This window comes from Corvus kubaryi, unplaced genomic scaffold, assembly GCF_017639235.1.
Source record: "Corvus kubaryi isolate FWS band 111438036 unplaced genomic scaffold, C.kubaryi_AGA036_p1.0 split3-73, whole genome shotgun sequence".
NCBI lineage: Eukaryota > Metazoa > Chordata > Aves > Passeriformes > Corvidae > Corvus > Corvus kubaryi.
Window position 1 is genome coordinate 19,500,689 of NW_024582091.1, and position 27,352 is coordinate 19,528,040.

Genomic DNA, 27,352 nt, shown 5'->3' on the forward strand with positions numbered 1-27,352 from the left:
TGTCCCTGTATTTTTGTTTGATACAGTTTTATGGTGGTATAATTATGAACTTACTACAGAATTTATCATGTGTTCAGCTTGCTATATTACAGCCTATTTTATAAGAAGGATTAAAAAAATAGATTCCTTGAAGTAGATAGTGGAAGCACTGCAGTTCAGAGGTATCTTCTGACTACTAACAGAATTCAAGGAGATGTGGTTGGAAAAACTCTCCCAGGTATTTTTTGTTGATTTGGAAATTCAGTGTTTGGTTTATGATACAGAAGTGTATCTTTCAAAAGAGAAAGAAAAGGAATTTTGCTAATTGACAGGTTTTTTCCTTTCCCTAGGAGGAATGTATGTGGGAGGAAGCGTAATCTTGTCTTACAAATCAGAGGTGCAGTTCACAAATCAAAAATGCCCTTTGGAATATCTAGGGAAATGAAAGGCACTACAAAGTGTACAAATGAACTGTTTTACTCTGGTTTCAAGTGTTAATTGTTAGCCTCTCATGGCCTTCACTTACAGTGTCTAAACACCCCCATTCTATTTAGACTCATAAACTGACTTGTATAGATGCATGTATGTACCTATACACGAGCACTGACAAATGTTCTTTTCATAACCTTGTTTGCTGCTGCTCTCAGATGGGAATGGGTGCATTAGCCATAGGTAGAGTAATACCTGTCTCAGCAACAGCCTTGCCTTCCCTTCATTTTAAGTGGCAAAAGATGACTTTTGTAGTTGGTTATTTGCAGATCTGCTGGAAATAAGCAAATTGTTGCTCTGTTAGAACTTTGAACTCTTGTTTCACAGCTGCTTAGAAAAATTTGGCACAGGTTTCTAAATAATATCACTGGGTTTTGTTGTCTGCATGAATCCAAGAGCTTGTTCAGATAAAACTGCAGTAGTTCTGTTCTCTCTGTAGGCTCACGAGTAAGGCTACTCAAGCAGGGGTTTGTTCCTTGAATGTTTTTCCTAGTAAGTAACAGTAGGCCAAGAAAATGGAAAATTCTACAAATCTGGGTAGATTGGGGTTTCTTGTTTAAGAGGAAGTTTAGTACCCTTGGAGATGACAGAAGAGTGACTGTAGTGGGTCAGACTGAAGGTCAGTGTAGCCCAGTATTGTGTCTCCAGCAGAGGCCAAAAGTGGACGCTTAGAGAGGAATATAAGAACAAGGCATGTAGTATTTCTCCTTTGAGTGCTTTCTGAGCCTCCAAATCCACGCTGCCCAAACTTTTTGAACAACAATTGTACTTTATTATAGATACTCTCCGCTAGCCCAAGTAACAGAACATATTCAGTAAATGCCAAATGTATTTTGTCAGGAAAACAAGTTCTTTCTTTAGGAATTGCTAAGGAGTGCCATCTCTTTGAGGTTTTGTTTTTTGAAAAATGAATATTCTAAATTGGAAAGAGTAACTTGAGTAGTTTAAAGAGAACCACCATTTGCTTGATGAATTTCCCAAACCCTCAACATGAAGAGGAAGGTAGGTCAAGACAGGTCGTATCGGGGGACAGCTAAAATAAAGCTTCCTGCTTTATGTTTCAGGAAGTTCTGGAAGAAATGCGAGAGCTGCAAGATAAATCATCAAACTGATTGTCTGAAGAAACAACAGAACTTTTGTTGACCTCCTCATTTGTACTTAATTTGTACTTGTTGGGAGAAACCCTGATTCTGTTCTATATGTTTCTCTGGGCCTCTCTTCTGCTGATGCAGAATTATCCCTGCTGAGACAAATTTGAGTCTTTGAAGCATAAGGAAAGTGATGTGCTGTAGGACGTGTCTGAACTTCTCATCCTTCATGGAAAGAACATATTGTATTAGAAGTATTTCTAAGTGTCATTAGCTCTTTCAACAGATCTGCTTGGGAAATACTTCTGTCTTGATCTGATTTATGAACTTGAAAATGTACTTGGTTAAGAACTATGCTATCAGTTTTTTCTTTCTGGAAGTAAAGACAATTCCCCATTCTCATTCTAGACTCAAATTCACACCTAACTCATACTCTCTCTCCTCAATCTGCTAAAATCACAGGCTTGAAATGAAAGGTGCTTGGTATAAATAAAGCTTATAACACAAATAAAAATAGGGAAAAGATCAATCTTGTTTAAGTAATGATTAAGTGTCTGGAGAAGTTTTACAAGACCACAAGCAGAGATAATCAGTTCTTGGCAGTAGTAGTCAGAGGCTCTGTCTTAACTGTGAGACGCTATCTAGACACAGATAACCTCCAGCACATGTCCAGATTTGGCAATTTTACCAAAGTACTCAGATAACGTAATACATATTTAAACCATTCAGACATTTCCTTCTTTCGTCTATCTGTGATACAAAACAGCTCCCCCCCACGTGACGTTATAAACCTAGTGATTCAGATCTATTGGCTCTTGGTTGTGGAAAAATCTGCCTGGAGGTCAGTCGTGGTTCATACCACAAGCAGCCATCCTTTCTCCACTCTGCCTAGCTGCAGTCTGCTTTTTTAAATGAACACAAAATCCTTACTTTCAGCTGCATTTTATTAAGGGTCTGCATAGAGTCTTATGCAAAGTGTAAGGACTTCTGAATGTGTTGTGCATACAGGAGCCTGTCTGTGAAAGCTGGCCCCAGCTGGGTCCAAGCAGAAGGTAGAGGTGGCTGTGTTTCAAAGGCTGGAACAGGGAAATACTGAGAGAGAGCCTAGAGGAGTCCATTGCTGCCACTCTGATGATGGTAATCCTGTGAGAACACCTTCCCACCTGCTGGAAGAGCAGCAAATTGTCACAGCCCAGAAACTGCTTAAGAAGCATCAGAACTTCTGAGTTCTGCTGTATCCCTGAACATCTTTCATTAAACTGGAGGAGGTTTTTCCCTGCCCTCCCATTTCCTGTACACAATAATCAGACTTTTAGTAGTTGCAATTCTTCTTTTTCTTTTCTGACCTACAAGCCCATATGAGGTCTTTTGAATTCATTATGCATGAGCCAGTATGTATCTGAGGATGAAAAGTGTTCCATCTTACTTTCTTTTTTACTTTGCACTGAACAGTTTTGTTTTTTAACAGAAATGCCTTTTTCCTTTTGAAAACTCTCAGAAATATGTTCCTTTAACAACCTCCTACATTGTATGTATTTGCAATTTGTAAACACAGTATGTCAAAGAATGATTTGATTCAGTGGTGAGGCAGCCAGATATTTGCATGTCATGAGGTCTAAGGGAAACAAACTGACCCTCAGCCTTCCCTGATCCAGGCAGATTCTGATGGGACCCTCAAATAGCTCTGGCAAAGTGTTCTGTTTCTTTTGGACTTCATGACTGCTTGTTTCTGTGAAGACGCATAATTATTTCTTCTTTTATTTTGCTGCACAAGTTACCAAGAGAAGCAGCTTAAAACCAAATGTGAGTATTGAGGCTCTTTTCTGTTATTCCTTTATCTGATAATCTTTAAACGTGTTAGTATAGAAGGTACTTAATTTAATATTTTGAGCAAGTATGCAGGAAGTTTTTCCTCGCACACAAAACTGCTAAATAAATTAGATGCAGAATTCCAAATATATAATACTTTTATAATTTTTTGTTCCTAAAGAGATACCACACTTAATAATTTAAAATATTTTTTTATTCATTCTTTTCATTGAATTGGCTCACCTACTAATTTGCAGAAAGATTGTTTGAGGTTTCCTTTGTAAAGAGATGAGGATGAGTTTTGTTTACTCCAAAGAACCATCCAACAAAATATGCATATGCTGTTTCCCATGACATTTTTATCTCCTAGCAAGCTTTCATAGCTATTTGCTTTTGCAAGAAGAATTTCTAGATAGTACCTTTTCTGTAAAGTCACTTGTTTGTAGCGTAAGTAATTTTAACAGCTAATGTGGATTATTCTTGATTTTGGAAGTAAAACCAGTTTCCAAGCTGATTTTTATGAAAAGTCAAAATATTGCTGTAAACAACAAATATCATCTCCCAATTCTCCCTCCATAAGACACTTTGTGTTATCTTTCAGCTATCATATTTTTAGGATCATAATTTTGTTTAGAATTTACATTTAGAAATCAAGTTTCAGATGCCTTTTTTTAATTTGTGTTAATTTTTTTCTTCTCTTTGTGCAACAACTTGTTATTTCTACAGTAACAGAAGAAACTGTCATGTATTTATTATATTAACATTATATCGGATTGCTGATGTAATTTTCCCATGTAATTTTACTGCAGGATCAGGAGTCACTTTGACTCAAAGGTGTTTCTTTGGTAGAAACTTGAGATGTTACTAACTAACTTGCAGGGTAAGAGAAAAATGAATTCAAAAGCTGCTTGAAATAGATTCTGATGTATGGTGTCTCCAAGTTATTTGCAAGCAGTCATAATTTATAAAGCACATATTTTTGGGCTGACATGGTAAGACATATGTTCCGTCAGTTCTGTACCAGTAATCCCAGCTTTCTTCATTTATTTTCCCTACTGGAGTTTTTTCTCGAAAGAGCAGTTAAAAACTTTTAGTATTGCCTAACCATGGACAGACAGAAATAAATATTTTAACCAGCATGCTTCCAACCATCAAGCCCAAAATCAGAGGGTGAAATTCCAAACCTGTTGGAAGGAGCAGCCCTCCTGCTGACTCAAGCTCTAGGTGCCATCAAGGCTTTTAGATTGCCTGGGGAGTAAATCTGAGCTGAGTTTTTCTGCACACTTCCCTGCCAATTTAGGATAAAATGATGCTCATAAATTAATCATTTCTAGTTCAACTGCTCTATTAAAATCTCTAGAGCCCTAAGTTTGGAAGTTGGTGCAGTGAAATGCTGCTGATGCTCCACTTGGGCTTCTGGGAACGAGGCATGTAGCTCTTATGAGAAAGGAGGCTGTGAGCTCCTTGTTTCATACATTTGTGTTTTCCTGTAAAATGGCAGAGGGATCAAATAAGGACAGTTTTGTGGAAACATGCAAACATGACTCCAAGAAAACAAGTTTATAAAACCCCCTGACATAAAATTCCGTAGCAGAGATAAAGTGAAGGACAAGATTTGCAAAGGGAAGCTATGCTGCCTTAGTTCCTTCATAATGATGGCTAAATTTGATTTCTGCTAGATCACCCTGGAGAGGAATTTATATCTGTTCTTTAGCAAAAAAAGTGCCTTGCTCATTAGCCTGAGCAGGTTTAGGTTAATTTCTCTGAGTATTCCCATTCTCTGTTGCCATGTGGTACAATCGTCCTTTATTGTTCCCCTTTCTTAGACAAAGAGTTTTCTTTGATTCTACTTCATCCATGCTAGTATGCTACTTTTCTTCCCAGCTATGGCTGCCTTTGAATCTGAATTTGTTCAAGGTCCATGTAAAAGGACTGGTTAATTCTTACACAGCACAGTGTGGGTAATGGATCTGAACAGGCTGTCCTAGCTGGTTGCTGGCCTCACACTTAAGAGACTTTATCAGTCAGAAAAATACTAATCTTCCTGTAATGTGTCTTTGTACATAGGTAGCAGAATTGATAGCAAGAATGCCCAAGTGCTAGAGCATGGTATAGTTGTGGACAGAACATTTTGCTTAAGAATATTCATCATAACTTCAGAGTCATAAAGGACAACTGCAAAGTAAGCAACTGGAACATTTTATTACTTTGGCTAAATTTGGAAGTGCTTTCCACCTCTAGCACTGGGAGTTGACCAGTTGGCAACGTTGGTACAGTGCTTTTAACAAGCCTGGGCCAGTGCTGTGGATACAGCCTGATGAGAAGACCCATCGAATGGACCTTGAGGAAGTCAGTTACTTTCCTTTGACAAGTATTGATTTTTTCTGTTGACAAGTATCTCACAAATGTGTTTTAGCATTACTTTATTACTGTTGTTAGAAAAGCATTCTGGAACCTTTGAAAGGAAGGCTGTAAAATACCTCAGAGATTTAGGTTTTCGTTCTATCTATCAGAAGCCCGTAATAGTATTAGGCTTAAACATGCTTATTGAGCTCAGTCTTGTTCAAGAGAGCTCTTCAAGTTTCAAATTCAGCCATATCATGATTCATTTGTGTATTAAAACATGCAAAACTGTGGCATAATTAGATTTCTAAAAGTCTAATTTGCGTGGGGAAAAGTATTTAGAGTAAAAACTATTTCATGCTGGTCTTCTAATTGTCAATGTTTAGTTTGATGCTTCAAAATTGAAGAGCATTGAGAAACATTTCAAATTAAAAGCTCAAAACAGTTTGGGTTTGTTGGATTTTTTAAAATACAATAGCAGAATTCTTAATTTGTTTAATTACTTGCTTGGACTTTTTACTGAAAACTTTTAATAAATTTTACATAAATTAGCAAGAAAGCCTTGGATTGTATTTGTTCCTTGGTGCAGCTTCTGCTGCTGTGTTCCACTCTCCCCCTCCTTAGACCAACCTTTTTCACCACAGCTGGTCAGAGTTATGGTCTCTGAGCACCATCCTCTACCAAAACCAGTCAGTTCCATTCTAGGTTTGCAAAGATGGTTGTTGCTACAATCTTCACATCATCACTTGAATAAATCCACGTCACCAGACTTTACTGGTATCAGTGGACTCATTGTTCCACAATATCCTTGAGTTAAATTACATGCTCCTAAAATGTTCTTAAATGTTAGAAAGGAATTTCTTCATTCTTACCAAATTTCATCCAGCATTCTAAGATTCAGTGATGAGTTTTATTTGTCTGAATCAAATATTGACTGTCTTGGGTGTTCAGATAAACTTCAGCCTTAATTTTTCATCAATCAGAAAAGGTCAACCCTACACTGGAACCAATTTTCAGATATTGTGTATTTATAATCATAGAAATAAATTCATTCTCAAAGTCATAGTGCCAAAAAAAAAAAAAAAAAAAGAAAGAGACTTTTTCATATCACAGCATTACAAAAATCCCAGAAGGGCAGTTACTGAAGGGTCAGTAACCTCACATCACAATAAAGAAAGACAGAATACCATGGTCTGCTGATTTTAAATCATGACCACTTTTAGACTATTTTAAATAGAAAGAAAATGTTTAATGTGTGGTGCAGAGACTTTCGGGCTTAAGGGAAATGTTAGGATACCCAGTCACATAATTATTCCACAGATTTCATCTCCCAAGTAGGCAGAACAGGTAATGTAAGAGTCATGAAGACTTCAAGTAGGTGGCAAATGTCACTGGCAGGAACCCAGGGCTGAATTTCTGTAAGGACTGGTCAATGTTGCTGCCACAGGATGTGAGGATTCAAGTTAAAACTGAGTCAATGCCATGTTATCCCCTATCTTGTTTGACAGCACATTATCTACTCAACTGCTCAAGACTCAAGAGGTCTTTAATTAACATTTTTTGCCTGCTTAATGGATGATGCACAAAGCCACATATTTAAAGTAAACAGCAAAAAAAGGAAAACCACCAGCATTTTTTTTCTATATTTGTCCTAGTGACACTGTTATTTTTCCTCCCTGGTAAAGGACAAAGAGCCAAAGACCTCCACTCCCTGCTCTTTCTACCAGCCCCACTGCTAAAAGGGTTCTCTTAAAAAGGTTCACTGCCTTCAAAATTCCTTTCATGAGATCTCTTCTAAAACTGTTTTCACACTGTGAGTTCATATGTCCTTTGGCTGGGCTAGAACAATATGTGCTGGATAACTATCAACAGTGAATATAGGACATGATATAAAAGAATGTGTATATCTGAATGTTTGGGGTTTTTTTCCTCCAGCCCAAAAGCCAGAAGCCTGTCCTTAATGCACCTATGTAGTTAAACTAATAAGGTTTTCCTGTCCACAATCTGTTTAAAGCACCCAGGGCAGAAAATAAAAGCAAGAAAACCCCTGCTATAATTCCATAGCATTGGTGATATGCATACACGGCCGAATTGTACTGTTTTGTAACTGCAGCCTTGGTGCAGATGCTGGGACTTCATAAGCAAATTGTGCATAGCACTCCCCAATAGGTAAGAGCACACCAACCCTAAAATCCAGAATTAAACCCTAATCCAGAAAATATTAAATCACCTAATTTGACATCCTTGAATTGAGAGCAATTATTCAGCTACATGAATTTGAATACAGATACCAGTGTTCTAAGTGATCTGTTCTAAGAGAAGACATAGCAGGTGGCCAGGTAACACTTAGAGGGAAGTAGAAGGAAGTCAAATAAATCTGTTGAAGAATACCCACAGTATATTTTCATGTTGCTTTTTTGTTGTGAGCTCTCCTAGAAACCTTTCTAAATGCCACCTGTCTCAGTTATATCATATAACCAGTTAATTACTGTAAAAATGATAGAATACTAAGAGTGAAACTTCTTTCAGATTTTCTTCACCAGATTAGATGCTTCATGGTCTGTCTACCTAGCAGATGCAATATATGAATATGTATTTTAATATGCTTCTGTTGTTATAATTGTATCTCTGTGTTCCAAAAACAGTGCAACTGCAGAGGATCATTAATCCTAAATATCATACCCATACCTACTGTGTTAATTGTAATCAAAAATCCAGAGTCCATCGGTAGAGATCAAGCTGTTTCTAGCTCTGCTCAATGTTTCTGCTGACTTCTTCTCTCCTTGTTGCCCAGAGAACTTGTGGATGTTCCATCCCTGAAAGTGCTTAAGGCCAGGCTGGATGGGGCTCTGAGCAGCCTGGTCTAGTGGGAGGTGTCCCTGTCCATGGCAGGGGGGTTGGAAGTAGATGATCTTTAAAGTCCCGTCCAACCCAAACCATTCCAACCCAAACCATACTTGATCCTGCCTCTTGGAATTGCCCACCTTGAAATCTGTTTTCCCTTGGGAAGGATTGGAGACTGACACAGCAGTGGTTACTCCAAATATCTCACACATAAGGCAAAGACATTTGCAGCGCTACATTTGCAGTGGGCAGCATTTCTTAGACTGTACAGCAGTGGCTTTACAAACAATGATTCCTGTTGGTGCAATGAGCAGCCCCGGGCCTGTCTGCAGAGCCACATCATCCCTGTTTTCAGACATGAGCTTGATAAGAAGGTGGCAGTCAAGCCTGATGGAGCACTGCAAGCAGCAAAACTGGCCCACAGAACAGTTGGCCTACAAATCAAAATACCTGGGAACAATGATAATTGAAGTAGGGATCTTACATACAGGTACTACTGACAGTAGCCTTTGCTTTTATTAAGCTGTGATGCCATCTGACTCATCACAACCTCTTAACAAGGCTGAGATAGAAAATTTTAGGTTTGGTTCATTTTGATAAGGTGTCATACTTTTATTAAAAGAGTGCTGTGGTTCGGTTTATATTTTTCCTCAGAAAACTAGGTCACGTTGGCATAGCACAGCTGGAGAGAAGAGGAAAAGCCACTGCAGCAGATGCTTTATTATCACTTGGGGGGTTTACGTTTGGGTTTGAGGGGAACAAGTTTGTTTTTTTTTTAAATAGGGTAATGAAAATTCTTTCCAATTTTAGCTTGTTGCTAACAATGCTGCTGATGATGATCTTTTTATTTTTGCTCATTTTGTTTCTTAAAGCAGTTCTAATTAGGTCACAGGCTTTACAATAACCCATCTAGAAAAAGTTGTGCTGTACAGTCACTTGTAGTTTTTTGGGTTTTTTTTAAAAAAGGATTGTAATTCATGTGATGCACTCATTCTCACACAACAGAGTACTCTTCATCCACCTTGCTGTTCCTGAAATAAAATGTAAGGACAGGGAAATCTCGTCTCTACAGCTGAAGCATCTGCAAAAACAAGAAATTGCGTATTTTTTCATTAAAACCTTACAGTCAGCATCAGCATTCCCTATTGAAGTTCTGTTACTTCCTGTTAGTGGCAAGATGGTTTGTTTTATGACCTGTTAGCACTTCACTCACAGGTATCATTTCTTATCGCTGCTGTTTTTCCCGGGAAAGCTTTCAGTCCCAAAGGCAGGCTTGTGTCACTTTCAGGGAGGTGTGTCCCTGCCCGGTGGTGTCAGTGAATGGCTGAGATGCTGCTGTTTCCTTGGGGGACTTCTGCCCGGCTGTGCAGGCATTTTGTGCAGATGCTGTTCTAGCAGAGATGGTTCCAAAGCATCCTCTGATGCTGCTCCCTACCAGCATCTGAAGGGGCCGACTGGGAAGCTGAAGAGGGACTCTTCATTATGTACTGTAGTGATAGGACAAGGAGTAATGGGTACCAACTGAAAGATGGGAAATTCATGTTAGACATTAGGAAGAAATTCCTAACTGTGAGGGTGGTGAGGTACTGGAATAGGTTGAAGAGAGAAATTATGGATGCCCCATATCTGGAAGTTTTCACAGCCAGATTGGATGGGGCATTGAGCAACCTGGTCTAGTGGGACATGTCCCTGCCCATGGCATTGGAGTCGGAACCAGATGATCTTTAAGGTCCCTTCCAATCCTTAGAATTCTATGACTCTATGATTTGCACAGTAGGGATGAGCTCACTGGTGGAAGTGTCAGATCAGGACTTCAGCGCATGTCTTCATTTGTAACTTCCATTTTCTGTTTATTTAAATGCTTTTTGAAGTATCATTCATGATTCCTTAATCATGGATTGTAGATGAGTGTGGAGGCAGGAAAGTGGACTGTACAAAATAGGTGTAAAGAATAATGGAGAAGACTTTGCATTCACTGCTGTGACTGTGATCAGTTCTATACTTTTAAAAATCACACTTTTATATTATCTTTGAAAGTATCTTTCAAATTCTGTGCTCCAAAGTTATGGATAGCAAAGCTCTAGAGCACACCTTCAGCTTCAAGAATGTGAATATTTCAGCTGACAGCAATTGCATTACTCACATGTTTAGACTAAGTGCATGTCCAGCTTTGATGGGGTCTCACAACAAGGCATCTACAGGAGACCTGTGTTGTTGTTATGAGAACGGCCCCACTCCTGTTCTAACACCCGTAAGAGAATACTGAGGTTTTGTGGAGACTTTTACCCTCCCTCTTTTGTCTTTCAGCAGTGATAAACTTTTCTGTGGTCCATCAAAGAATCACCTTGCAACTCCCCTTGCTGAACCTCATGAGCCCCCTCTCACCCCACTTCTCCAGTTCCAGTGAGGTCCCTCTGGATAACAGCACACCCATGTGGTGTATCATCCTCTCCGGCTGGTGTGGTGTCATCTGCCAGTTTGCTGTGGGTGCCACTCTGACCCATCTAACTCACCAGTCAATTTCAGTATTCTTCATCATATGAGCCTTTTGTAACAGATGCAATCCTCAAACCTGTCTTATGGTTCAGTTTGGGAAGTACAACTAAGAATACTGACAGGATTTTACATTAAAAGTTACAAAAATGCACAGCTGAATTATTTCATCACTTCATTTTATTCCATACATTTGGCAGTAGTCAGAAAGGAATGAGCTCCATAATGACACAGGAGGAAACTCTGGCTCTACCAGACTATGTGAAAACTTGTAAAAAATGTGGGTAAGAATTATTTAAAAAAAAAAAAAAGGGAAGAATTTAGATGACTACACCATTTGAATTTGCATGGTGTAAACAAAGCAGACAGTAATACCAATTAAGGAAAAAATTACAGAATTCCTGAGATGCTTTCTCCCCTAGTTAAGCCACAACTCTTGTCCTTTTTGCTTGTAGTCATGGGGTGTGTGAACACAGTACAATTCAGTATGAATTACCAGATCAACCTCTAAAATACCTGCTTTGCCATGACACCTCAACAGTATGACTTGTGTACCATGGAGCAGGATAGTCGGATTGTTACAGCTGTGTCCCAGCTGGCATCCATCCTGGCTGCTGAAAGGAGAATTTCATCAATGAGAGCTCTGCATTCACTCAGGTGCTTCCAGGACCTGATGCTGTGTTGCTGTACTGTGCCACAGAGATTAGACAGCTCAAAGTTAACATCTGTGTCTTCTTTTCTGTAGGTACTTGGTTTGACTTGGTCTGTAATATATACCCCTAGTTCCTATTGCTTCTCTAGCCATTTTTAAAAAAGCAAACAGAACCCTTAATATATGTAAATGCATGAGACAAAAATAGAAATAGGGAAAATGAAGTCAGCAAATTCATGCAAATATGCCAAATCACATTAGAAGGTAAAAACATATACTTACTTGAAAATGAACAAGAGGCTAGGGAAGCTTGCAGGGGTGTCCTACTCATAATAGATCAAATTGTTTTTCTTATCCTTCAGTGTTGTTCCAAGGAATTTTTTTCCCACCATTTTTCTTTCTTTATGTCTCTCTGAGAAAGAGCCTTGTTCCAATAACTGTATGTTCTTAAAGAAAAAGATTATGAAGTTCAAAGGCAGGTATGTTTAGATTGGGAAATAGTCCATTAGAATTGCCATGAAGTGAAAGATAGAATATTTTTACCTGTATGCACATATCTGCATCCGTATGTATATATTAATTCCTTTCTGAGTAGTATGAATGTTTCTGGGCTTTTTATTCTTATATTATGTGAGGGAGATTAACATATATTTATAGAAAACATCAAGATAAATAATTTAGATATATTAACCTTGTGGCTGTGCTTTTTAGCTCCAGAGAGAAAACAAGTCCATGAAATTGCTGCATTCTCAAATCTGACCCCAGGGACTCCAGTTACAATGTTCTCACATCCTTGGCAACATCTCTCTGCACCTCCTTGGAATATTCTTAACGCTACAAATGATACCACGTATCCCTGCCTACTAGGTACATAAAAATCAACAGTATTTAGCTTCCAATTTAAAATGTTCCAATTTAAATAGTAAAATCTTCTTTTCCCAAGGAATGGCAGTCTTTCCCTGTGCCTAGGACTCAAGTTAGCAGCTGGAATGCTCGAGTCAGCGTTTCATTACATGAGAGTGAATAACACCAGATCTCCAGAGATTTCTTAACTGACCTTCAAAACACAAAGTCTCGCTTCCAGCAAACTTAAAGTAAACATATTTCTCTAGAGATTAGGATCAAAGCACAAGAAAAACATTCTACTTAACTGTGTGGTGCTCGTACCACTACTTATTTATTGGAGCAAGGATAAGTGGTGATGGGAGAGATCAGATTCACCTTTTTTGTTGCATTTTCTAATTGTAAAAGTAGTTCTCAAAGGTTACCCAGACCTTTGCCTAAAGATTTGCAAAAATCTTCATTATTTTGCATACCATTGCTGCTTCATTCCCAAACATGGTCCTTAATGATGATTCATGGTCAAGCTCTGAAGAATTTCTGAAGAAAACCCTTGGGCAACTTGAGCATTTTACTAGAGGAGCAGCCCAAAGACACCCTCAGGCTTTGACTCTGTTCTTGGGGCCGCTTTTTTAAAGTTCTCAAGCAACAACTCTCATCTGTAGAACAGGATTAATAGCACTTCACTCCCATATCCATATAAGGCTTCAGGAGTATAATTACATTGCAAATTCAGAAGTTCTGAACTATTACAGTAGTGAGTCTTGTTTGTGCACACAACCTGGGCTTCCTGGAACAGACTGACTTCCTAGGGGAAAAAAGCAATAATCAAGAGAACCACATTTTAAAGAAAATTACTTGGTATGCAGAGTTTTTGATAAACTAAAAACTTGATTGACATTCATTAGAACGAAAAATCAGAGATGTTTCTGCTGGTATAGGAAGCTATTTGTTGGTGAGCTTTGTGCAACAAAAAAGCACTGTAAGTAACAAAACTCTACATGCATGTCCTGTTTGGATTTTGCTGTTGCCACTTTTAGGCTGAGATGAAACTCTTTCAGGAAGCAGGAGTACTGATCCAGCAAGGAGGAGATTAGAAAGGTGGTTCACTCAGGGTTATCCTCCGAGGCAGTTCACACCTTTAATTCCCACTGAAAAAAAAGAAAAGAAAATTCCTCTGAAAGCCAGTTTCAAGCCTGTCCTGTGACCTTGAATATAGAGCACAGTTAACCACAAACACTCCTTGATTGTGTCCTTAGACACCAGTTTTTACTTCTTCCCTGATATAGAACAAAATGCGCAAAACTTAACCTTGACTTTGGTCGTGACTGTGATTGTGCAGTAAATGCACTGAGCTCTGCCTGGTATTTATATGTCATGTTCTGTAAATGTGCAAGCTGATGGATGTAATTTTCTCATATAAGTGGGTTTATTTGTTACACCTTCAAATCTCTGTTAGATCTTAAGGAAATGGAAGTCCAGGCTTAAGCCCTGTTACATTATTTTTCCAAAGGTATCACATAAAACTCGTCATGGGTAAGCACTCCCTCGAATCTTGTCGTCTGTATGCTCTTCCTTACTCTCAGGCACTGCATTGGTTAAGATAACTAATTTGCACTGTTATTCAAAGTGAAAAAATTTCAGCTGCCCAAAGTCACTGACATGTAAATATTTTAGGAGACCTTCCCCGGTTGTTTTCAACTCCTCTGAGTTCAATGAAGAGTGCAATCCAATGAGTCCAGCAGATGTTTTTGGGGTTGCTTCACTGAACTTTCTGGTTTCTGCTTCCTTCATTTCCAAGAATCAAGACCCAATTTTAGCAAAGTGGTGATGATCCAATCAGCAACAAGAAGACTGAAATGAGTCTTCATCTCCAAAATCCTTAAAACATTCAGTATTGCAGATCTATAAGCAGCTGAGGTTTGGATGCTTGTCCAAGCGTCTTTAGCCTGAAAAACTGAAGGATGGGAAATTCATACAACTGGCTCTCAATAGATTTGTGGTATTTCCTGCACTTGTCTGGCACGGAAATATAAACTATCTCACATTATTTTGGTACTGCCAACATGGAATCTGGCAATAAAGAAATATGTAAGAATAAACAATCTTTTCCAATAACAACAAGGGAAACTTTCTTTGAGTTATGATTTTGTTTGACTTATGATTTTGTTTATTTTTCTTTATACTTTACTCTTTTGCTATCCAGGGGTATTTGTGTGACCTTACATTGCCACCAAATACTAGCACCACAGTTGGGATAATGTAAAAACCAGTCATATATCCTGGAGTCCCTTGTCTTCCTTCTGTTTGTTCAGGTAGATGTGGGGGTATTTTGAAAAGAAAGGAAAAAGCAGAAAGACAGGAGTATCAAGAGAAAGCCAGGAACACGCCATAAAGTGTCTGCCTCTTCTCTTTGGCCTTTTAACTCTGCAGTTGGTTTCATTTTTGAATTATTGCTTCTATCTCCATTACGTTATTACTGGGTGATCCATGTCTCAGAATCCAGTACATAATGCTCATAATGCCAGCAGTTGTGCATAGAGAATGTGAAGATGTCCTCATTTTCAGGTGTCTGACTTGAAACGGTGTTAGAATAAGCTGAAGCAGCCCTCTTGCTCCCCATCATGTAGGTAATACAGTACTCAGTATATGTTGTTAAAGGCCACCCTTTTATTGTAGAACAACCCAGCATTGAGAAATCCAGGGCACTGCAAATGACCAGGAAATGCCTGTCTAACTTTCACAGGTAATGCAGCATTACTTATTATTTGAGCAAGCAAATGGTCATGCACTGAATTACCTGATTTTTCCATCTTTGCAGATCACCTGGAGGGCCCCAGCAGGATGACCAGCAGTCACACAGACTGTCATTTCTGCCTTCAGTCTCTCCGTGGCAGGAAATACGCACTAAGAGAAGAAAATGCTTACTGTGTTCCGTGTTATGACAGCCTGTATGCCAACCCCTGTGAAGAGTGCAAGCAACCCATTGAGTGTAACTCCAAGGTAAAGATACAGCTTGCACTTTTTGTTCTTTGTTAAATTATACACAAATCCAATTTCTTTAATGGCAGATTCCATATCCACCCCTCTGTGTATCCCTGTATTGCTGAAGAGACCTAAGCACGGCTGTTGTACATCCACACGTACAGCAGAGTGAAACAGTGCTATTTTCCCAGAATAGGAAAGCTCTGGGACCAAAGATGAGGAAATCTGCACATGCATATACCCCAAGCATACAGCAAGGCTGTGGTGTGTGGACATCAGCTAGGCTCCATCCTTCACCTCCAGTCACTCACTGGCTGTAGAGGCTGCACAATGTTGGAGGGGTGATAGGATGGCTGGTGTAATTCAGTGTATCAGGTTGGATGACACCTTGGAATTTCTGAGAGATGTTCATCGAAAAATGACACACAGATGTCAAGCTGAGAAGACAACATGTTTATTATTTGCATATTCTCTCTTTTGGAAATGAAGTATTTTTTAATTCCTACTTAATGCCATGCTTACCTTGCTCATCTCAGAGATGGCATATTAGTGGCAGTTTTTCTAACCTTGTCTTTCCTTTCACCTCTCCATTTTTTACAATATTAATTAATAATTCAAATTCCTCTGTGGTCTGACAGAGTTGCTAATACCCCATACTTCAATTTAGAGCACATACACTTGACTTTGAATTTTAAGTTCAGTTGAAACCCATCAAAAAGCATTTGTTTTGCCAAGCTCAGTGTGCAGTGCTCACCTTCTCCCCATGCTCCCTTTGCCTATGTTCCTTAGAAATAAAAGGACAGGAAGTTATTAAAATAAACCTCTTGGAAGGCTTCCCCAGCCCAGCACTTCAAAGCACATTGTCTGAGTACAGGAATCATCCAAGGAAAACGCTGATTTGGATGAAGACACTCCTCAAACTCTCATTAGCATTTTACTCACAGCAACATTGAACATGTACCACCAGTCAGATTCACCAGGAGAACAAATGCTTTGAGTTCACTTCATTTCACTTTTAAAATCAAAAATTAAGTAAGTGACAGGATTACCATTGTTGAAGATTGTAAACAAAAAGCCATGTCTTTGGACTGAGTGGAAGGAAGAAATGGGAGAAAAAAGCAGAGGTGATAAGAAAGGAGTGGACCCAGATAGACACATCTAGAAAAGCGGCACACAGAGATCTACAGCTGATTGTCTCACCTCTGCCAGGGGCTAGAGCTTGGTTTTCTTCCTCTCCTCCTCACCCAATCTTTGCTTCAGGCTGCTGTGGGCTGACAGCCTGGTTCCTGCAAGGTTCAGAATGCCAACCAATGGAAATTAAAATGGTAAGTGCTCAGCAGCTCTCAAAATGAAGCATGGTCTTTCTTTGTTTTTTAGCACTTTAAAAGGTGGAGACTTGAAAAAGGAGAACAATGCAATTGTATTTGTGCCCTTTTGTGCTTCTTATAAAAGAGACCTGGAAGGCTCTGGTTGATTTTTTTAAGGTGGGACGGTTTTTTGGAGGTGCATTTTTCCCTTGCTTTTTTAACTGTGGAAAAATTAAATCTGCTCTTTGGTCATTTTTGAATTCTTAGCCAGGATCTCATACACATACTGTTAGTTCTTTCATCCCCTAAGCCCGCTGAGTCTTAAACAAACATTATTTCTACCAAGTTTTCGGGGGGATTGATATCAGATGTAAACAAAAGCAATTATTTTTTTAATCTTCCTAATAATAATTTTGTCCTCAATGAGATTTTAATTGCTTGTTTTCTGCAATAACTTAGCATTATGTCATGCCAGCTGGAAGAAGAAGTAGTAACATTGAAAATACATAAGGTTCACTTCAAATTCTATAGAGTAAGGGCTTCCTCTACAGTGGTCTGCGCACATTAAAAACATTGATCCCTTCTTTCCCCTCGAAAGACAACTGTAATATATGACATGATTCTTCCAATGAAAACATACCTCTATGTTACATAAGGAAGGCCCACTGTATCTGCCGAAGCACCTCCTAAAGGCCTCTGGAAGAGATCTACACAACAGTGTGACATTGAGTACCTACACCTTTCCTGAGCACACCTCTGGTTGGACCCACCACTGCAATGCTCTCCATTTTTCATTTTAGTTCTCGAAGGACCTGAAGGATTAAAACACCATAAAGAAATGTTAACCTTAACATGATCCTTCTTTCTTCAAGGATCTGGCCTACAAAGGCCGCCACTGGCATGAGGGGTGCTTCAGGTGTGCCAAGTGCAATCGCTCACTTGTGGAGAAACCATTTGCTGCCAAGGATGAGGTCTTGCTGTGTACTGAATGCTACTCTGATGAGTATTCATCCAAGTGTTTTCACTGCCAGAGGACCATTATGCCAGGTAAGACAACAGGGATCCTTTGGTGAAAAATGGAACTACATTTTTAATTATGACCAGCTCCTAGAATAACCAAGCTACAAGGTCCTTGACTTTCAGAACATCTTTGAGGTGACTACTCTTTGTTAGTGTGTAGCACTCTCCCAGCAGTAAGGAGAGGGCAGGCACACTTCTGATCTGTCATCACTGACAGGTCTTATGAATCCTTATAAAAATATTAAGAGTTCAATGCATGGTAAAGTGTGTTCATGTGACGTCCTTGATTCTGTTGCAGTTCTTAGGAAGCATATCCCGCTGTGAGCATAGGTAGACAAACTGAGCTATTGTGAGCAGGAGTGCCAGATTAGACAAGTCATCTGCATGACTTCCACACTGACCAGACCCAGTGCTTGTGTTCTTTATAGTATTGCTTTCACTCAGAAATATTTCTTATTTAAATTTACAAAACATGACAATTTGCCTTCAAATCGTTAGCAGCATTTTTACTAAAATGAATAAAAGTCCATTTTACAATCTTTTCCATGTTTACAATAGGCTTACCTCCTGCCTTTAGCAACCTTTATAATTCTGCGCTTTCCACTAAACTGCTTCTCAGCTGTTCAGGACATGCTCTAGACTTTCCATTGCCACCACATCAGTGAAGCTCATACAGCAGAGTGATTACCCAAAAGCTGCCTCTTCATAGGCATCTGAGAGAAGCCACAGCACCACTTGTGGCAAAAGGAAGCTGCTCGCTTAGGAAAGTAGGTCCCTAACTTTTGGAACAGAGAATATCAGTAAATTCAGCAGTAACATTGGAATTTATTTTTCAGTATATCTTAATGCCAAACAGTAAGGTCCAGGCTGTGCAAAATTATTGTCTTACTATTGATACTAGATTACTCATATTGCATTCAACCTGTAACACTGATTTGTATTTTTACAGTTTGTTTCCTTTTCATTACAAGTAAAATCTGCATTAGTGGAAAAAAATATTGTAAAAATATAGTTGTGTTCATTTTAAGGATTATAAACTGCTTAAAAGTTGTCAAATAGGCACACCTTACCAGATGTGATCAAGAAAGTACCAGAATACACTCAGGTTTGCATTATTACCTTCTGGTGTATATCCATGCTGCATGTTTTGTGACAGAGTCTAAATCCTTGCATCAAGTGCCTGAAGGTGTGAGAAACAGTGCAACAGTGGCATGGGAATGCCAGCCAGTCTCTGTATCATTAACTTCCTTCTCATCAGCTTGCTAGCTCTGTGTTGACAAGACCCAGTTGTGAAAGACAGTGAAGCTAGCCTTCTGATCACTGGGAAGAAGCTGCAAACTTTTCATGTCTAAATACAGCCAGTAGTTTCTCCACTGGCCCCACAGTTCAGGAAACAGGTACAGTGGGATTAATTGGTTGTAGCAGCCACCCTCTTCTTCATGTGGAAAGGATGGTAAAGCACCTTGCACCTCTCTGTGCAGTCTGATGCTACCTACAGGTAAGAAGTTATGATGGAGATCCACTGGAAAAATTGTTCTCAGACATATGTGCATATCTTAGACTTTTGCTTCTACATCAAGATAGAACACCTGTACACAGAGACAAAAGCTCTGAAACTCCTCTGACAAACATTTAACTGAGAAACTTTCTGTCCTTGTGCTGTATCAAAAGCATCTAGTTAAACATGATAAAAAGAATTGTTGATCTAGGTCAGAAATGATGAGCTATAAGAGAAAGGCAGTGTAATGTGCTGTATCACAGAAAAAACGTTTAGAAAGTTGCCAATTTAAGCTGATTAAGATAAATAATGCATTTATAAGTGAAGGAGCCTTAGTTTAAGGAAGACAGAAGACAGAACAATAATAAATGTACTAAACCTCCAACAAATGAATCTCTAATTTATAAAAGTGCTGTGTACCTGAACATTATCACTGAGTTGGCTGGCTGGAGAGAAACTGAGCAACTGGAGCATAACCACAAAGAAGAAACCCGAAAAGATTCATATAAGAGCAGACTCTAAAAATCACAGCTTAGGCAATTCAGCACATCTTTTGCCAGATGGTTATATGGCACTGAATGTGTTCTTGAAATTTCAAGTGCATCCTTAGAAGCTCTATTAAATTGAAGATAAGTGTTTTCTTGGGTAATCTAATACTGAGATAGAAGGTTCAAAACAAGAGCATTCCCAGCATTTAAAACTTACATTACAGCACCATATCTGAGGGGATTGTTCACTTTGGTTTTTTTCAGGTTCACGTAAAATGGAATTTAAGGGAAGTTCCTGGCATGAATCCTGTTTCGTTTGCCAGTATTGTCGACAACCATTGGGAACAAAACCATTAATCACCAAAGACAATGAGAATTACTGTGTGCCCTGTTTTGAGAAGCAATTTGCTCACCATTGCTATGCTTGCAAAAAGGTAATTAAACATACAATGCAAAAATTGCCCTAATGAGACAATATTGCTCATGAGGGAAAGGCCTGGATCATGTGAAATGTCTGCCAGAGTAAGAGCAGAGTCTTCCTTTTGACATTAGGCGCTGAAAGCAAGCTGCAACAGTGTCTGCTGTCCACTCTAGTTAATATTAATCTAAGACTGATTATATCCAAAATACACTTATTTACCAAAACAAGTGCTTTGGGCTTCTTTAGTTATTGATTGTGTTTTTTAGCAAAGGTTAAATGGAAAGTTATGTAAAACCCTTCTTTCCTGAAAATCTCTGATTTTGCCTTGGTAGACACGGCTCTTTTTCCATAATTTTTCAGATACATTCATATGCATAATTAGCCGCCTAAACTGAGCAAATAATCCACAATCTTGGCTAATTTTTTTTGAAATGTATCAGGCACTTGGTAGATTAATTAACATTCAATTGTGATAACACTAGTCAAGAGTCCCACTGCTTCAATACATGATCGTACTAGAAAGCTTGGTTTGATTTCTTTTTTCCCCCAAGTACAGATAAATCAGTTCTTCCGTCCCTTGATTTCTCATGTTCTAAAATTGCCTCTGGTTGATGAAAATGCACAAAGCATCATACTATTCTAGTGTGATACTGTACTCTAGGGAAATGTTTTAAGCTGTTTTTTATGGCAGAATTTTACTTTTTGTTTAATACCTGCATCATTCTGAAAGGAGTTTTTCTTTTTCTCTTCATCAAATAACTTATAATCTTCTGTAGTTATTTAATGTTTACCTGTAAACCTCTACCTCTAGCAAAAAGTTTTAATTTAAGGAAAAGATGTTGCCTATTTTGTTCTTCAGTAGTTAAACTTTAGAAAGTACTTTTATATATTCCCATATCTCTACATCTAGCCTTTTATTTGTATTAAATGAGCACACGGCAATTATAGTAATTATGCTCAATGGTTATTAGAGGCTGTAGTGGTTTGGTTCAAAATATCCATTACTTACTTATTTCCCTTTTGTGAAATAAGAATTAGGAGAAAGCAAAGCAGGCACAAAACTTAAAATAATATAAAGAATTTTATTAACAGACCTAGAAGAAAAAAAGTCAGACTAAACCTTCATAACATTTTATCTCCCCCCACCTTTCTCCCTTCTCCCACTGACAGGGTAAAAAGACAACCCTTGAGATGTTCAGTCAGTTTACCACTTCCATAATAACTTTTTTTCAGTTCACTTAGGGAGAGGAGTCTCTCTTGCTCATGCTATGGAGACATCTCCACAAGAAGTTCTCTCATGGCTTCAATGTCACAGTGAGACAGCCGCTCGGGTTGGTTCTCTGCTCTCATCATGTGAGAGTCCTTTCCCCCGACCTACAGCTTTCCCCACAACTGCTTTTGAGGGTCCAATCTTGAGCTAATGGGGTACCATTTTAAGGATGCGCTCTTCAGAAGCAAAGGTTCTCTTCACCTGTCTCTGGGAGCATCTTCATCTCTAGGAATAGAGGCCCTCCTCCTCCCCTGGGAGTAAGAGTCCTCATCACTTTCATCTCTAGGAACAGAGGTCTTCTCCTTCCCTGGGAGCAAGGGTCCTCATCAAATTATAGCTGCTGTCATTTGCTTATTTCAGCACAGATACTTTGCCGGGCAGCAGGTCAGCGGCCCCAGGCGAGGCGGGGAGGCTGCGGATGGAACAGGGCTGAGCCATGGCCGACCCGGCCGGGTTGAGCAAGGCCTGGCCCAGCCCTGCTGGGCTGCCTGCAGGCCCCCCCCAGTTACCTGTCCAAAATCCGGAAGGCAAGGGGGCTTTCCCAGGCTCTGTTAGTTCTTAAATGTGGATCACAGAGGTGTGTCAAGCTTCTTAAGGGGCTTAAAAAGTTGCCAATATTCAAACTAGCCAGGTGATAGGTTCTGTTAGGTCATAGAGGAATCTGTAAGCACCTCTTTGCAAGAGAATCACTTCCGTGGCTGATGGAGCCCTCTTTACTAAAAACCCAGACTACACTAAACCATGACAGAGGCATTGATGTTAGCAGCACCTACGTGAAATAATCAGGATTTGCTTCTTAAAAATTCTAGGAATGCAGAGTCCCTCTATATTATAGCTAAAACCTTTTTATTTCTGAAACTTGCATCAATTCCCATACATGAGAATTGAGCTCAAAGTGATTAAATTGGCAAACTGAATCTTGAGTTTTGTGCCAGCGATTTTGAGATTTTAATGGAAAAGCAAACATAACTACAAAGTAGTCCAAAACTGGAAAGTTACAGGGATCAGGAATTATTTAAATCTCTTTATTGCTTGACATGACCCGGTACTATTCTTTATTTTCCTGAAACTGTATTCCCTGGGGAAATTTGATGATACCACTATTTTTACTTAAGTTTGTCCAACTTTTTCTCCTGCTGTTCTGACAGCATTAGTTCATTCATTCATTCGTTCATTCATTCTGTCATGCATGTGACTTGATAGTAGAAACACTATCTTACAGCTCATCTTTGTAGAAATTTCTCTGTACAGTCTCATACAACTTCTGTGAAACCAGCTCTCTACCACACATAAGAGAGCCATAGAAAAACTGGAAATTTCCCTTTTCAGAAATAACCAATGCAGAGCTGTGAGTGTATTGCTGGCAAGGAGAAGTTGATGACACTGATAAACAGGATTTTTTTTTCTTCTTCTGACCATGGAGATCTCCTTTCTGTTTTACTTCTGTTTCTTTATTGCCTTTTTTCCTATTTAAAATACTGTTGCTGTTGAGAGACAGCAAAATACTGGTTGGAGATTAACTTTTATCTCAACATCAGTTCTCTCACTCACTGCTTATCACTGAGAATTTCTCTTCTGAGACCATACCTGATTCTAAACATTTATCTACCATATAATACAAAAATTTCATTAAAAGATAACATGTTTATTACAAATTATAAGGTTTTACTGTGATAGAAAATTGAGAATAACAAACCAACAGCATGTTGGACCCAACTCCAGGTAGTTAAATGGATAATCCAGATGAAAAAAAGTTGATGTGACCACACTCTCTTCTCTTGTGCACATGGGAAGAGAGAAAGCAAGTGGAGGTACTTATGAAGGATTGGACAATCCTTCGTGATTCACACCTTTGTTCTTTTGCTCTGTCCTTGTTTGTCAATACATTAGGTTATAACTTCTGGAGGAGTGATCTACCATGACCAGTCTTGGCACAAAGAGTGCTTTGTGTGTGCTGGGTGTAAAACCCAGCTGTCCGGACAAAGATTCATTTCCAAAGATGAGTATCCATACTGTGTAGACTGTTTCAGCAGATTTTATGCTAAGAAGTGTGCTACTTGCAAGAAACCTATTACAGGTGAGTCTCATCTTCTAGAGAGGGCCAGACAGCAATGAATCATCATTCTTCTCTCAGAGAAGATTTTCACTTTAGAAAAAAGCTTTTCAAATACTCCAATCAGAATGAAAGACTTAAGGACTTAACTACCAAAGAGACTCTCTGTGTGTCACTTGTCCTGTATGTTGCTAGAACATACTGATCATACATGCTTCTAACAGATGAGGAGTTGTTTTATGTGCCCGAAGGAGTTCCTCCATTGTTGGATTTAGACCTTTCTGTAGTAAAATTCCTCCTTAAGAATATAAAAAATGGCATTTTTTTGTTCTTCCCATGACAGTAAACACAAGTCCCTCTGTGATATCGTCAGGGTTTTTTTAAATGCAAATGTGATCAAACTGAACATAGATTAACTGCCTGCTGGTAAGGCACACCTGTCAAATTAAAAAGCTTGCCAAATGCAACATAGCTCTATTGAATGCATCCTTGTATACTTATATGTGACTTCTAATTAGACATGTATGTCACTGATCTATGATAGTTGAAGTTTTCTGAGAGCATTTGTTGGTGTTCTGCATTTTAATCCTATTATGTGTGGAGTCAACTGTTGAAAAGTACTGCCTGATTCTTACAGGTCCATGCTGCATATATCAGTGGACAAAGAAATTGATGAATACCCAATCACATGCACATGATTTAAAAAAAAACAAACTACAAACAACAAAAAAAAAACAACACCAAAACTATCCAAATCCCCCCAAACCTCAAGATTTTATTTCAGATTCTTCTGCTAGGAATCCCATGATCTAGTAATTTCCAAAAGAATCCATTTGAAGAAACTTAGGTGGAAATTATTAAATTTCATTCTGTGTTGTATAGAAACTATATGTTTCAACATATTGCAAATAAATTTCATGACAGTTTCTTGGGAAGATCAGTAAACCTGAATGGACATTCTGATAAACTCACTGTGTTCAGATCTCAATGGGATATGCGAGCAAGCGACTTGTGTCTTTGCTTGAAATATTTCTCACTGCATTAATTTTAAAGTTATTTTTCAATTCAGCCAACAAAGAATATTTCCGAATCCAAATATGGATTTTTGTTCATTTGTTTGTTTGCTGTATGAATGATGACCTGATCACACACCAAAAAGTCATCTGTTGCATTACTGAACAATGTCCAGAAATACTGGATTCAGATCTTCTTTTTTTTTCACACTCTCTTTCAGCTCTCGGAGGTGCCAAATACATCTCATTTGAGGAACGTCAGTGGCATGGGGAATGCTTTAACTGTGCAAAATGTTTTGTCTCCCTGGTGGGCCAGGAATTCCTCACTCGGCAGGATGACATCCTTTGCTACGAATGTGGCTCTGCTTCATAGTTTCGAGGAAAGCTGTGCAGCTGCTTTATTCTCACTCTGTAACTATGTAGTTCACTGCTCTGCTGTAAGAAAACCATATAAAAGATATTACAGTTTTTTAGTCATCCAAGTAACTTTCCTTCGGCAGTTTAACTCTGTCATAGTTCTCAGCTGTTTATAAGCAAAAATTAAACAACTGCCCCATTCTGGTTAATAAAATGATGCAGAAAAGGTTTGTATGTATTTTAAGTCTAACCCCAAAATGTTTTCCTTGTAACACACTGCACTCTGCAGTTAGAATCTTAAAAATTCATCTTTTATCATCTCTGAACCAAGGAGGATTGTGAAAAGTCTGTTTGGCATATGAATAATGATGAGGCATTAGCACTGATTCACCTTGGCATGGAAAGCTGAGCAGAAGCATTTTTCTATTGGATCATAACATTCAAGAACACCTTGTAAATATTATATTCTTCCATACTTCAGGCAAAAAAAAGATGCTGAAAAAACAGGTAGAAATTGTGAGTAGGAGGTGCTTTCACACTGAGGAGCACGGAGACAGAGAGCCCCATTCCAAGGGCCAATTAAAGGGAAAAAGGTCACTTTCCTCTCCTTACTGGGATTGCTACCCAAAGAAGTCATCCAAAATACTATGGCACAGGTTCTTTCCCAAAACTGGCTAACTGTACTTAATTTTTTAGGTATAGCTGCTGTAGAACATAAATAAACCCATATTTTCAGCTACTGCAAGACGTAAGGATTGCCCAAGATTGAATAGTGCTGATGTACATTTTCCCATAACTAATATGCCTTAAGACTGTTTCCATTGTCTTTGCTATACCTTCAAATACAGGCCTAAAATATATTTTTTAATATTTGATGCAAGAGCCAACTCATACTGGTCCCTTTAACCTTGTACTTTCCTCCATTGAAAACCGCTTTGCCAGCAATTGAAGCCCTGTTAAGGGCCTCACCTGCTTGGTCTTTGATTCACAGATCATCCCTCTGCTTGTAAATTCCTGCTTGTGGACTGTAGGCTGTAAACTCACCAGAACCAATTCCTGATTCATTTCACCATTAGCCACACGGGTTTTTTAACAGTATGTCAAGAATTAGTAATGTTGTCATTGCAATCTAGGCAGCTTCTGCTTGCAGTACAAGCTCTTAGTTTCTAGGTAGCCGGCATTTATATCTGCTTGCTGACCTCCAGCACCTAAATGTCTACTATTAAACGTCATCTAGAGCTGAGTTACAAACATCTATCTTCTTCCTTCTTCCACACTGTGTCTTACAGTGGCCTGGTTCATGTACTGGGCCATTGTGGATGGAGCAGTGATGTTAGGAATGGCAGGTTCTGCTCTGTTCAACAGAGTTTGAGTCCTCATCTTGCATGTCTTTAAGTCATTCTTTAGACTCTGACCTTGAGTGTATAGAGTTATTTGGCTGTCTTGAGTAGCCTTTATTCATACTGAAGACAGCCATTACTTTAGGCAGGAAAGCAAAAAAAAAAAAAAGAATATGTGTGCATGGCTAAGCCAGGGCAAAAGTGCAGTGGCGTAAAATCAATACGGATAATGACTGACCAATGAGTACATAGAAGTCTGTTGTCCAGTCAATAAAATATTGATCTTTTGCTCTATGTGGTGTTAATTTTTGGTTTTCATTTTCTTCTTTCATGGTAGCTTTTATTGCAGTCTAGAGTTTGATTAGTTTATGTTTTTCATTTTATCCCAGCTGCTTTCTTTTCTATTTACACATCTCCCATGGCTGAGACAGGTTCTTGATAAAGCTTAGATTCCCATAAATAGAAATATATTTCATTGTCTTATACGTATAAATGTATAAATATATATATATATAAACACACAGACATAGTGGTTCACAGTTATGTACGATGTTTTAAAAATTTGCACTGAGCTATCAGAAATTAGTAAATGTTAATGCTCTTAAATTTTTTTATTAAAATGATGAATCACCATACTCAAGCTTGCCTGTGGGGTGTATCTTTTGCTTGTTTGTGTGAAATAACATTTCACGCAAGCAAACAAACACATTGCAAGAATGTGGTTTGGGCCCTTTATTCAGTCTCCTCTGAAGAATCTTCCAGCTTAATTACAAATTGACGCAGGAATTACCAGACCGCCTCCTAAGACATGACAGAGTCACAGGTCAAGACACACTGATCATTATATTCCCAGTCTTCCAGCCTTAACATTTATGAAAATGAAATTCTTCTCTGACTCATCAACTAATTATATTTTTAGAAATACCAGCTGAATTATTTATTTCTTCTGCAGTAAATACACTAGAGTCAAACCTGAAACTGTGCATTTTCATTTCAGAATAATTGTAAGAAATATATGTGATTTCTACAAATTGTCTGAATAAAAGTTGTATTAGATATCAAA

General features: G+C 38.6%; 1 protein-coding gene across 2 annotated transcripts; it reads left to right on the plus strand.

Annotated features, from left to right (window-relative positions):
• Nucleotides 1–27,352, plus strand: FHL5 (four and a half LIM domains 5). Of its 2 annotated transcripts, XM_042016224.1 has the most exons (7): nt 1–3,359; nt 15,217–15,283; nt 15,359–15,540; nt 17,702–17,876; nt 20,100–20,269; nt 23,417–23,603; nt 24,814–27,352. In XM_042016224.1, exons 3-7 carry the CDS (start codon nt 15,382–15,384, stop codon nt 24,963–24,965), a joined length of 843 nt encoding a protein of 280 aa, XP_041872158.1. In that variant the 5' UTR covers nt 1–3,359; nt 15,217–15,283; nt 15,359–15,381; the 3' UTR covers nt 24,966–27,352. The 2 variants fall into 2 exon arrangements, with proteins under 2 accessions (XP_041872158.1, XP_041872157.1); XM_042016223.1 differs by lacking the exon at nt 15,217–15,283.